The sequence below is a fragment of the Rhinoraja longicauda genome, chromosome 3, assembly GCF_053455715.1.
Source record: "Rhinoraja longicauda isolate Sanriku21f chromosome 3, sRhiLon1.1, whole genome shotgun sequence".
Lineage (NCBI taxonomy): Eukaryota > Metazoa > Chordata > Chondrichthyes > Rajiformes > Arhynchobatidae > Rhinoraja > Rhinoraja longicauda.
The window spans coordinates 46,044,434-46,058,219 of record NC_135955.1 but is presented as its reverse complement, the minus strand read 5'-3'; the positions used below and the strand labels follow the sequence as shown (position 1 = coordinate 46,058,219).

The 13,786-nt window shown below is 40.1% G+C and overlaps 1 protein-coding gene across 1 annotated transcript in view; it reads right to left on the bottom strand.

Annotated features, from left to right (window-relative positions):
• Positions 1–1,456: 1,456 nt before the first annotated feature.
• Positions 1,457–13,786, bottom strand: part of glis3 (GLIS family zinc finger 3) — a 377,909-nt gene continuing 365,579 nt past the window's right edge. The window contains exon 11 of the mRNA XM_078396063.1: positions 1,457–3,437. Coding sequence (XP_078252189.1) covers positions 3,301–3,437 — 137 coding nt within the window. The 3' untranslated portion in view covers positions 1,457–3,300. The remainder of the gene's footprint in view (positions 3,438–13,786) is intronic.

The following is a 13,786-nucleotide window of genomic DNA, read 5'->3' as shown; positions in this document are numbered from 1 at the left end:
ACATAATCAAGGACCAGTCTCATCCCAATCATTGCCTCTTCTTCCCTTTCCCATAAGGCAGGATATACAGAAGTTTGAAATCACATACCTCCAGATTCAGGAAGTTTCTTCCAGCTGTTATCAGGCAACTGAACAGTTCTCTCATCAGCTAGAACTGAACAGTTCTCTCATCAGTGGTCCTAACCTCCCACCTACCTCATTGGAGAACTTTGAACTTTCTTTAATTGGACAATTGGATTTTGATGTTATATCTTTGCACTAAATGTTGTTCCCTTTATCCTTTATCTTTGCACTGTGGATGGCTTGATTGTATTCGTATAGAGTCTTTTCTCTTGACTGCATAGCACGCAAACAAAACCTATTCACTGTATCTTGGTACACGTGATAATAATAAACAAAACTAAGCTAAAAACAAAACTTTCTTTATCAGCCGACCATGCGGGACTCATCAAAGGCACTTTCGTCCGAAATTATTAAACCCTTCTCTTAATCACTTTCTCATACTTTCTGATTAGAAATACCAAAAATAGACATTTCAAGGTGTTAAAAGTATTTCTGAATTAAATGCTATAGATTAACGTTAAAGCAAAATTCAATACCGCATCTAAACATTTTTAAGCTCAAAAGCGGTTTAAATTAATAGAAATAAAACAATGAAAGCTTATTAGGCTAAAATTGCTCCTGAGGAGCAAATGTGCAGCTTTACTAACTCTTGAGATTGTCACACTTACTTCACTTCATCTCTTACCAAGGTGTCAAAATCTCTATGAAAATGTCACACGCAACCGTCAAAACTTATTTTATCTACCTCATGAAGCCTGAGCAAACTAGTCTTATTTTCCTTTATTATTTATTTGTTGCTTTACACTATTTAAAGTTTTTATGGCCCTGGACCCTTAGAAAAAACTTTTTTAATGTGATTGTCTCATAGGCGAATGAATCCACCACCCCCCTCAAATGTGAACACAAGGATCTGTTTGTATTTGTAACTTACAATTTGTTCAAATTAATTGTAACATTGATTTAAAATCCTCAAGATATCATTAGAATTTTAGCTCATAAAGGCAAAAGTTGCATTACTAACGAGAAGGCTGCATTCACAGATACATTTGAACTGAGAATAGGCAGAATATTTGTGATAAATATACCAACAAATAATGAATAACAGGGACTATTCAATGTAACTAATTACTGTAGATAATTTTAACCTCATTGGTCTCAGATTAAGTCTTTACTTGACTTCAAATGGCATTGCCATTTTAGCTCTTCTCATTAAAATATTAAAAAGATGCAATTCCCATACAAAAGTAAACTATCAGCAAAATTGTCAACAGGGTGCTTGCGAATGACATGATCAGATAATGCAAATATTAAACCATGGTTTGGGTGAAGAAGTTGAGTTAAATAATAAAAACCTAATTAGTCATTTAGCCATTTCAAAAGTTTTATTTCGAGCAATTCCCATAGGATAAAAATTGCAAAAAAAGGTCCATTCCAGGTGCTGAATTTTTATGACAGTTATTTCACAGCAATAGAATCTACATTTCAAATCAAATCCAATCCTAGTCTTTTCCAAGAATAAAACAAAAGCCTCATTAGCAAAGACCTGAAAGGATATTTCTGTTTCTGATTATATAAAGAAAGTAGCACGAGTCCTCGGTACTAATAGTAAAACAAGTGAAAAAACTACTTTATTTTTCAATACATCTTTCATTTGTTTAAGTGCTGACAGAGATCCAGTTTCAATCTTGTACCATTTTCAGAGAAATTATTCTGAGAATTATTTTGTGCGCAAAATAGTGAACCATTTAAAGCAAACGAATAATACGAATGAGAAAAAATAATTTATCAAAGTTATAATAAACCACAAGACTACATTATATGTTAATGAAGAAGTAGTGATTAACCTATTCTGCTGAAAATTCAAGCTGTAGCAACATAATCTACAATATGTTGTATATGTATTGGGCAACACAATCAACCAAATATACAATCAAATTTGCAATTAAAAATCTACATGTGAAGATATGTGAAATATATACAAGCTTTATAAAACCATGCAAAAACCATAATACATTTTCACATCATTTTCTATTCAAAAATGGACAGAATATTGTGTGCAAGAAGAAATAGGAAGATAATTTTATTCTTAACTTTGAGATATCTTTCCATACAGTGGTTGTGATAACATTGGTTCCTTTCTTCTGGAAAAAGGTGTCCTCTATTTTAAAAACTTGTGCAATTCTTAGATTGCATTTATAAAAGTCACATCTTTAAATTTGCAAAATAACACATTGAAACAGCAGCTTCACCAAATGCCAAAAAGTGCTCAATATTTTAATTCTAGTTGTTGGCTTCAGCAAACTTTGGATTTCAAATTTAATTTGTTGGGCTTCTCAATGAGTTTAGGTTGTGAAACATAACATTCTCTCTAACTTAAAATCAACAAGGAAATTACCAAGATTCACTTTATGAAAGGGTTTATCATACTTTCACAATCTATCTCTTCTTCATCTTGAATAAAACATCATAATATTTTACAAATGTAAATATGGGAAACATTACGCATGAGTTATAAAACTATGGCACATGTGAAATATGTATGTAAATAGGAGATAGGGTAAAACAAAATTAAAATAACCTGTAAAAACCACACCAATAAATCTGTTCTGGAAGCTTCTCTTCACAAGCAATCTTACATGATTCAGTATAACACTGCAATGTTTTGTTACAAAATTAAGATTTTGTTTGCATCACTGTTAGTTGGAACTTTCACCCAAGTACCAGGTCCCAAAGTGAAAACAAATGGGTGACTGAAATGTTCATTTGACACTGCCAAGTGCAATGTCCTTAGTGTGGAAGCACTACAGCACAATATCTGTTCAACAGCCATATTGATGAAAACACAACTTTTTTCTGTATTTTGTGTTTGAGGAAAGAAACAAAGCAGATTAATTAAAAAGCAAGAACACGCCATATAAAACATACAATCCTTCATATAAATTGTGAATTCTCTGTTCTTTTTCAGGTAGTTTGTAATTTGGCAATAGGTGAATTAGCCGTGGTTTGATTCCTTGGCTACTTCACTTCTGTGAAGTGCTTCCATAGCAAATGCTTTTCACTTTCTTCCACTCAGCTGATTTACGTGAATAGTGTGGTTTCTCTCTGTGAGAGATAGGGGTGTAGAGTCTGAATTCACCAGAATACCCCCATTGAGTATCAAAGAGTTTAAGAATTTATTTAAGATGAAAGAAAAAAAAAGAGGAATTGTCTCCTTGTAGAACTTCTTTGCCCCTGTTTTCATCCCTCTGTGTAAATGGAAGACAGCTGACTAGGGCAACGATCAATTGCATTAATTTGTAGGAAACCACTGTCTTCAGGACAATTCCGCACCGAGTCACTGAAAATCCCAGGGGAAGTTGCTTGAAAGTCATAAACTGAAAAGTGAAAGAAAATATTAATATGATGCACAGAATAAAAACAAACTAACCTCAAATTTCGTAGGTGTGTAGGTCTAACAGTCTTAGTTCCAAGTAAACTTTATTACATAAATGAAAAATGAAATCCAAAATGTAGGCAGAGAATAAAATATTACTCTGGTTCTTTCCAAATTACCACAGCAAGTTATGAACTCAGGTTAAAGATTTTCTGTTATGGTGCCCAGTTTCAGTTTTACAAGATTTTCAGACAGAATCATTTCAGCCCTATTGCAAAGACAACTTAACGTGTACATTGTTAAACAGATGACTTGCCCAGCCAACTGTCCCACTTCTGTTCTCCTTTCCTACTTCACTTTTCAGCAGGTACTCAATGGGTCTCCATGGTGAGGTGGGCACCTGCTCAGCATGATGCTATCACTATATGGGATATCATGGTGAGTGGGGAAGGGGAGGACACCATGCCACTCCGCAATGCCACTACTGTCTAAGTGGTGCCACCAATATATTATATTTTGTAAGTACAGCGTAGAAACAGGCCCTTCAGTCCACCGGAGTCAACACTGCCGTTCTCTGTTATCCCACTTTCACATTCACTTCTTACTGGAGGCAATTTACAGAGCCTAATTAACCTACAAACTTGGGATGTGGGAGGAAACTAGAGCACCCGGAGGAAACCCACCAGGTTACAGGGAGAACATGCAAACTCCACACAACCAGCAACCAAGTCAGTATCAAACCCAGTTCTCTAGTGCTGGGAGGCTGCAACTCTGTCAACTGAACCACTGAGCCACACCCAAATACTTATATCAATGTATATCAACTTATATCAATGCTGTACTATATAGTCAATGGTTTAAATATTTTTAAAATGCTATTACCCAGCAATGAATATTTGAAATCTGGAAGACAGGGAATTCTGAAACAGTTTTTGATTCTCCATGATGATAAAAAAAGGAAACAAAAAAATAGACTTCTGAGAAAGGTGCAGACAATGCTGCAAGCTTATGGCAGGCTAGTCAGCTTACAATTGGCAAAAATGTTAATATTTAGGGAACGGGAAATAAAGTAAGGTAATGGCCAAAAATTAAGGAGAAAAAACACATGCTCAGAATATTGACAGTTAATTTGCTGCAATTGATATCAAAGTTTTTATTGACTTATTATTATATTGAATATACAAAACAACAAGCCATTTGGTTGAACTAGTTTGCCGTGATGTCAATGTCCATATTAGGTCAATAACATATTTGCCATCTCAGATAGGCACTGAACATCACTTTTGTAGGGACACGTGAAACGTGAAATGCCATATATGTATATCTTTGCTTTTAATATATTCAGCAACTGAATAGCTACAGGCTTCTTGAGTAGAGAATTCCAAAAAACGACTGTGGTGTGGGTTTTAGAAATATATATATATTCCTTTATTCGTCCCACACCGGGGAAATTTACAGTGTTACAGCAGCAAAGTGGATAGCAATAGAGCAAGAGATCATTCATTATAAATAAAAGATACATAAATTGTCATCAGTTTTCTGTGTTCAGCTGATATTGTTGACTCGTCTGCTGGGAGCAGTGCTGGTTGTGCAGTCTCACAGCAGCGGGAAGGAAGAACCTCCTATATCTCTCCTTCACGCACTTGGGGTGAAGGAGTCTGTCACTGAAGGAGCTACTCAGTGCAGTGACAGTGTCCTGCATGGGGTGGGAGTCGTTGTCCAGCAGCGATGTTAGTTTTGCCATCATCCTCCTCTCTCCCACCACCTGCACTGAGTTGAGGGGGCAACCCAGGACAGAGCTGGCCTTCCTGACCTGCTTGTCAATTCTCTTCCCTTCTGCCACTGAGATGCTGCTGCGCCAGCAGACCACTCCATAGAAAATGGCCGATGCAACCACCGTGTTGTAGAAGGTCCTTAGGAGTGCCCCCTGCACCCCAAAGGACCTGAGTCTCCTTAGCAGATAAAGTCTGCTCTGGCCCTTTCTGTATAGCGCATCGATGTTTTCAGTCCAGCCCAGTTTATTGTTGAGGTAGACACCCAGGTACTCAGTCACCCCAGCTTAGTTAAAATAATAATCAACCCTGCAAACACTCTGTCAAGCCCTGTAAAAAGATTGTACATTTCAATACAATGACTTCTAATTCTTCCAAACTATAGACCTGGTCTGATTAATCTTTTCTCATACAATAAACCCACTAATGCAGGACTCAATCTGGCAAATCTCTGTTGCACCTCCTCAATTGTAACTGCAGTACTTGTTTCCTCAGGCAGTCATGAAGTCAGAGCTGTACAGCATGGAAACAAGCCCTTCAGTCCACCATCAATCCTTTTGGTAACCTTAGTTTAGTTTAGTTTAGTTTATAGATACAGCATGGAAACAGGCCCTACGGCCCACCGCAATGACCAGTGATCCCCACAATAGGGACAATTTTTACATTTAAACCAAGCAAATTAGTCTACAAACCTCTACGTCTTTGGAGTGTGGGAGGAAACCGAAGTTCTCGGAGAAAACCCACGCACGTTACAGGAAGATCGTACAAACTCCGTACAGACAAAGCACCTGTAGCCAGGATTGAACCCAGGTCTCTGGCACTGTAAGTGGTGTAAGGCAGCAACTCTACGGCTGTGCCACTGTGCTGCCCCCATGTGCCACTATGCTGCCCCCATGTGCCACTGTGCTGCCCCCATGTGCCACTGTGCTGCCCCCATGTGCCACCATGCTGCCTCTTCAAAAACCTTTTCAGATTTATGGGGCATGATTTTCCACATGGAGAACCATGCTGACAATCCTTAGTCAGTCCATACACATCCAAAAACTGGTAGATCTTGTCCCTTAGAATCCCCTCCAACAACCTTCCCTCCACTGATACAGAATCACTAGCCTGTAGTTTCCTGGCTTGGTCTTGCTGCCCTTTTAAAATAATGGTAAATTCCTACACTTCTGTACTCACAGAGGTGCTCTCTTGATCCTGACGGCCTAAATCGGATGTACGCTTCCTTTTTCAAATCAGGGCCTCAACATCTCTTGTCAACCAAGTGTTTCCAAAGCCTTGCCCTTCACCCTAACAGGATCATGCTGTCTTGTACTCCTGCGATCTCACTTTTGAAAGCCGCCCTTATCCCCAGCTTCCCTTATGCCCAGAATCCCTAAACACTCTCCCAAATGATCTCTGCAAGTTTTCACCAAATGCCTCTAAATTCAGCCTTGCTCCAATTTAGGACCTTAACTTTGAGCCAGTCTAATCCATAACTATCAAAACTAATATCTCTTCTCTCAGCCTAGACGAATCCACATTAACTTTAGCCAATCTATTCTTTCTTTTATGTATCTATAAATGGTCTCATGATTTGTTTTTATATTTCTCGCCAGCCTACTCATATTCTATTTTCCACTTCCTTATCAATCTTTGAACTCCTATGTTGACTTCTGAAAATTTCCAAATGCTCAAACTTACTTTTTATTGCAACTTAAAAACCATTTCCTTTGATTTAATACTATCAACCTATCTTGATAGCCATGACTGAGACACTTCTCCTGATGTTTCTTCTGCCTTATTACATGGAAATCATGTATTATTTATTCCATTATTTGCCAGTGCTTGTTTATTATCACACCTTTTCATGTAGTTTTCCAATCTAACATAGCCGACTCTTAGCAATGTAGCTTGCTTTATTCAGATTTAAGATCCTAGCTTCAGATTGAACCCAACGACTTACCAAATGATTTTATATAAAACTTTATCTTATTACGATCACCAGTCCCTGACTGCCAGATCATCCTAAGTCATTGCACAATACTTGAATTAAAACAACATGTTCCCTTTCTGCTTCCTCAATATACTGAGTTAGAAACCTTTGTTTTATTATATTTATTGCATGAATGTTCCCTTCACAGCAATACCCTTGTTCTGGCTTGGCTAGTCAAAATCTAAATTAATGACCCCGAAATTATTATATTACCTTGTTACATACACTTCTAATTTTACGATTTTTTCCCTGTGCCCTGCATTACTAATATCCTTTGTTCTGGCTTGGCCAGTCTAAATGTAAATTATTGCATTACTAACACCTTTTTGAACACAGTTGGGGAGGGGGTTGATTGTTTGAAGGAGAGCATCAAGAGCAGTCAGGTCTGTGGTCTCAGTCTGTCATCACCCATTCCTTCTCTCCAGAGATGCTGCCTTTCCTATGGAGTTACTCCAACTTTTTGCGTCTATTTTCGGCTTAAACCAGCATCTGCAGTTCCTTCCTACACTTCTCGGTCTGACTCTGAGGCATGGCAGGGAAGGGTGAAGTCAGGTGGAGGCATAGTGATCAGAGAGTCATGAGTCATGGGGACAGATAGGAGAATTCTGTAGCAGCAAATGAGACTCTACGATGGTGTGTTACTCCTTGGTGCCAGAGTCCATGATGTCTCGAGCAGTTGCAGAACACTCTCAAAGGGGACGATGAGCAGCTAGAAGTCGTCTTGCAAATTGGCACAAATGACATAGCAATGAAGAGTGTTAAGGTCCTATGGGGTGAATGTAGGGAGTTAGGCAAAAGACTTGGATATGTGATTCACTCAGAAACTAGTCCTACCCTATTTCAAGTGAAGCCCAACCCAATGGAAGAGCTCCCTTTCCCCCAGTACTGATGCCGATAGCATATTAACTGAAACCCATCTCCCCCACTATATATAGGGGCGGCAGAGAAGCACAGCTTGTAGAGTTGCTGCCTCACAGCACCAGAGACCCGGCTCTGATTGTGACCTTGGGTACCGACTGTGTGGAGTTTGCACGTTCTCCCTGTGACTGTGTGGGTTTCCTCTGGGTATTGCAGTTTCCTCCCACATCCCAAAGATGTGCAGGTTTGTAGGTTAAAGTGGGATACCATAGAATTAATGGTCAGTATGGACTTGGCGGGCTGAAGGGCCTGTTTCTCTAAACTAAACTAAACTAAACTAAACTAAACTAAACTAAACTAAACTAAACTAAACTAAACTAAACAAAATTTCACTGAACTAAACTAAACCAGACTAAAAAGCAGGTCCTCAAGAGAAAGTGACAGCTGCATCAGTGATATCCAGATGATTCCCAGTGCTATGTGCCACTGGGATAAGGAATAAGAAGATAGAAGAGGTGAATGCTTGGCTGAGGAGTTGATGCAGGGGTCAAGGATTCACATTCCTGGATCACTGGGCTGGGGTAGGGGTGACCCATAGAAGAGGGACAGGTTGCATCTGAACTGGAGAGGAACCGTTATCCTGGGGTTCGCAAATGCTACTTTGGAAGGTTTAAACCAGATTGGCAGGGGGGCGGGATCCAGTGTGGTGCTGAGGCAGGTGGGAAACTGGAAGTTGGCATAGAAGACTGCAACACAGAAAGATCAGTAGACAGGAAGGCAAGAGCATGCAGAGAGCGAGGAAAGATGTTTAGATTAAAATGTATTTATTTGAGTGCTTGAGGCCTGAACTCAGGGCGTGGAAGGTGCATGTGATTGGAAGGTCACAGCCATTTCAGAAACCTGGCCAAGAGAGGGACAGGACTGGCAGCTTAATGTTCCGGGATACAGGAGCTACAAGCAAAATCGAGATGGGGGTAAAAGAGGAGGGGAAGTTGCTTTATTGATCAAAGAGAACATCACAGTAGTATTCCTAGATGATAATACTGTAGGTTTGTCCAGGGAGGCAATATAAGTGGAGTCGAGAAGTAAAAAGGATGATCATTTTGCTGGTATTGTATTATAGGCCCCCAAATGCAAATTCTGCAAATATTTATCTTGCTTTTGTTGCAATTTCCCTTTGTAGTTCTCTTTATTTACGTTCAATCTTGGCTGCTCATGTTCCTGAGTGGAGTTTTCGGCTATGTCTAGGCTACTCCATTAACTCCAGAACAATAGGATTTAACTCCAAGTTCCTTTCCATTTCTGAGGACATGTCTTTAATCCTGGCACCAGGCACATGTTGCTGCAGAGAGATTATTTATCCTCTTAACTATTAAAATGATGTAGAAATGGGCTTGCTTATCTGCACCGCAGTCTCTACGCTAATTCACAGAACCTCATACCTGTTGGACAAATGCAAAGGCTAAGGTTTCTGCAACAATATATTTTGGATCCCCTACATGCCTCATTCAGTCACATCCTCCTGTCCCTCTTAGCTGTCCAATTCATAAGATTATAAGATCATAAGTGATAGGAGTAGAATTAGGCCATTTGGCCCATCAAGACTACTCCGCCATGCAATCATGGCTGATCTATCTCTCCCTCTTAACCCCACTCTCCTGAAAACTGAAATGTGTAAATATATGTGTGTGTGTGTATATATATATATATATATTTATATATATATATATATGTGTGTGTGTGTACTTGTGAGTATGTGTATATATATACACTGAACTTTTTTCTCTCTCATTTATTATATTGTTTACAGTGTACTATGTTTACATATTCTGTTGTGCTGCAGCAAGTAAGAATTTCATTGTTCGATCTGGGACATAGGACTATAAAACACTCTCTTGATATGAACAATCCAGTATCAACAAAGGTGCATGTTGGTCTTTTTATTTGAGATATGTTCATTTTGTAACTCTATAGAACAATTTGTTTACACTTAAATATTGATCTAAACTATGCATTTTAACTACTGAAATTATATTTGACCATGACTACATTATATATTTTTTATACCTGAAGGCTATAAAAACTTAATGTAGCTTGAGTTCAAGAGAACCTCCTTTACTTCACTCCAACACCCCCCCCCCCCCACCCCGTTAACCCCTGCCCACCACCACCCCATGTCTCCTCTGTGTGAAAAGTTCTGTTACACCATGAGGTGCAGTCTCCATGTGGCTCATTCAGTGTTGCAACAACTGCAAGCTCTCAGCTCTAAGGCTGGGTCCTGAGTCTGAGCCCAGTTAAAAACCATGCACGGAATAGGAGATATTTTCTCCTAGAAGAATGATAATGAGTTGTTTTTATTCCTTTTTATGAGTTTAATTGATTTTTCTTGTGTAAATCGTCATTTTAGCTTTTTAACGTGAACAATTTTTAACAACTTTTTTTTGTTTCCTGAGTCTTGCTGGCTGTTTATAAATATCAACGATGTTTGGCAGCACACATTGTCCTTGCCACTCTGGTAGTGTCGTCCCACCTCGGCCTTGTGTTAAGGTGAAGCATTAATGGATGGATGTAGCCAGGCTGATGAGCTAAAACATGGTCCTGGTGCCACAAGAGGTTTTGTGACTTGACCAGTGCGGTGAAGTCAAGCGTAGACTTGCATTGCCTTACTGCTACTTTTGGAATATATACTCACGCACCTGCTACGACTCCAAAACTCACACACAACCCCCACATTTTACACAGACCTACTTCTCTTCAGTCATACATGCACCAAAATACACTCACACTCTTCATTTTCTCTTGCAGGAAAATGTCTTTGGCAAGCAGCAGCTGCAAGAACAAATTAGATTGGTCCCCTTTCATGGATTGGAAGATAGTTGGAAGAAAGTGCGTTAGCGACCAGTGGCGTAGCTGCGACAGAACTACGATCACTGGTAGATTGGAAATCACTGGTATTTTAAAATCTAATCTGCCTTCTCATCCCATTTCCTGCCACTCCCCAGGGTCTTATCATTTCAGATACATAGGATATCCGATTTAGCCAGGTCCCTTCTGGTGAACTGTGGCTCTCAAAGGAGAAGCAGAAGGTGTCAGTGTACATGTTCCATCCATGCACCTGCTCAGATATAGTTTAGGAGTAACATTTGCATGAGGCGAGTCACCAGACAGCAGTGGCCACCAGCTAAGCCAAGGGGAAAGAGATATTAGCATGCCAATGATTTAGATGGTGAGATTGTATACTTCTGCACTAAAGGACTCAGATGAGAAGCCATTGGAAGGATGTTGAACAGTCCACATGTTTGTACTGCATATCATGGAACCTGCCCACGTCAAATTTACATGGTTGTTTGCAGAAAGCGTAGAAAACACTCATTTCACCAGGGAAATGGTAATGAACTCCATGGTGATGTTTGTGGATCTAACCACAGTGAAATTTGAAGGCAGTGGTCTCAACTTAAACCGGCATAACAAGAGACCACAAAATATTTTGTTACTTTAGGAAATTTCTTACCGTTCCATCTAAGGTGTACTATTGAAATCCAGACTGCTGATTATCTTACCTTCAGCAAAGCTGGTGGCAACGCACCAACCTCCCACTCAATGTCAGCAACACAAAGGAGATTGTACACGATCTCCCTCTCCCTCTCTCTCTCTCTCCCTCTCTCTTCCCCATTGTAAATCTGTGGAATTCTCTGCCTCAGAAGGCAGTGGAGGCCAATTCTCTGGATGCTTTCAAGAGAGAGCTAGATAGAGCTCTTAAAGATAGCGGAGTCATATCATATATCATATATCATATATATACAGCGCGGAAACAGGCCTTTTCGGCCCACCAAGTCCGCGCCGCCCAGCGATCCCCGCACATTAACACTATCCTACACCCACTAGGGACAATTTTTTACATTTACCCAGCCAATTAACCTACATAATTAGTCAGGGGGTATGGGGAGAAGGCAGGAACGGGGTACTGATTGTGAATGATTAGCCATGATCACATTGAATGGCGGTGCTGGCTCGAAGGGCCGAATGGCCTACTCCTGCACCTATTGTCTATTGTCTATTCTCTCTCTCTCTCTCTCTCTCTCTCTCTCTCTCTCTCTCTCTCTCTCTCTCTCTCTCTCTCTCTCTCTCTCTCTCTCTCTCTCTCTCTCTCTCTTTCTCTCCCCCCCCCCCAAAGGTATGTTTCTTTCTTACTGATAGCTGAGGCTAATATCTGCTTCCAGGACTCTCTCACCCCAGTAGCTAGCTGTAATTATAGGGTAGGAAAGAACCGCAGATGCTGGTTTAAACCAAAAATAGACACAAAAAGCTGGAGCAACTCAGCGGGACAGGCAGCATCTCTGGAGAGAAGGAATGGGTGAAGTTTTGGGTCGAGACCCTTCTTCAGAATGGTTAGGGATAAGGGAAACGAGAGATATACAGATGATGTAGAGAGATAACGAACAATGAATAATAGGCATACAAAAAAGTAACGATGATAAAGGAAACAGGCCATTGTTAGCTGCTTTTAAGGTGAAAATGACAAGCTAGTGTGACTTGGGTGGGAGATAGAGAGAGAGGGATGCTGGGGCTACTTGAAGTGAGAGAAATCAATATTCAAACCACTGGGCTGTAAGCTGCCCAAATGAAATATGAGATGCTGTTCCTCCAATTTGCATTTAGCCTCACTCTGACAATGGAGAAGACCTAGAACAGGAAGGCCTGTGTAGGAATGGGAAGGAGAATTAAAATGTTTAATAACCGGGAGATCAGGTAGGTCCAGGCAGGCTGAGCGAAGGTGTTCCGTGAAACGATTGCCCAGTCTAGCTTTGGTCTCGCTGATGTATAAGAGTCTACATCTTGAACAACGGATACAATAGATGAGGTTGGAGGAGGTGCAAGTGAACCTCTGCCTAACCTGAACTGTTGGGGTCCCTGGGCAGAGTCGAGGGAGGAGGTAGAGGGACCGGCATTGCATCTTCTGCGGTTGCAGGGGAAGGTACTTGGGGAGGAGGTGTTTTGGGTGGGAAGGGATGAGATAACCAGGGAGTTGTGGAGGGAACGGTCTCTGCAGAAGGCGGAAAGAGGTGGAGATGGGAAATGTGGCTAGTGGTGGGATCCCGTTGGAGCTGGTGGAAATTTTGGAGGATAAATTTGTACTTGGGGTTGATCAGAACTACTCAAGTTTTCCAATGTTTTACTGAGCAATGAAGAGGTTTATAGGATCTGTGACAAAGCATAGAAAGCTATTTCTTATTTGGGTCTGATTACTTTCCATTACTGCAATTCAGTAGAGAATTAAAAACAACTTAAAAAAGCCACCTGCACACCCTCAAGCTACTTTGGTACCCCGATTGTAAAGGTTGTTGTGGTCTCCTTGGCAGCAAGCCTCAGAATGCCCAACATATGCACACAAACCTTGGAATTGATTCAATTAGGAATCTGCTTTTTTTTAATGCAACTGGGGACTACAAATTAGTAAAGCTATCTGGCAATTAGCTCAGATTTAGAGATTTAGAAAAAGGGACAGTTGAGAATAAAACAAAATGAAGATTCATTCACAGGCAAGTAGGTGTCAGCTGACTCAATACAAACATGGAAAGAGATAAGATTCAGGGAGCTGTCTATGTAGTCGGGGCATTTAAATGATTTCATTTAACATTTACATTAATTTCTTTTTGTTACTTTATATTTTGAGGAGATGGATGATAAAATGTCCATTGTTATTAATCATATGGTTGCTTTCTTGGTTCAAACAATATATTTGTT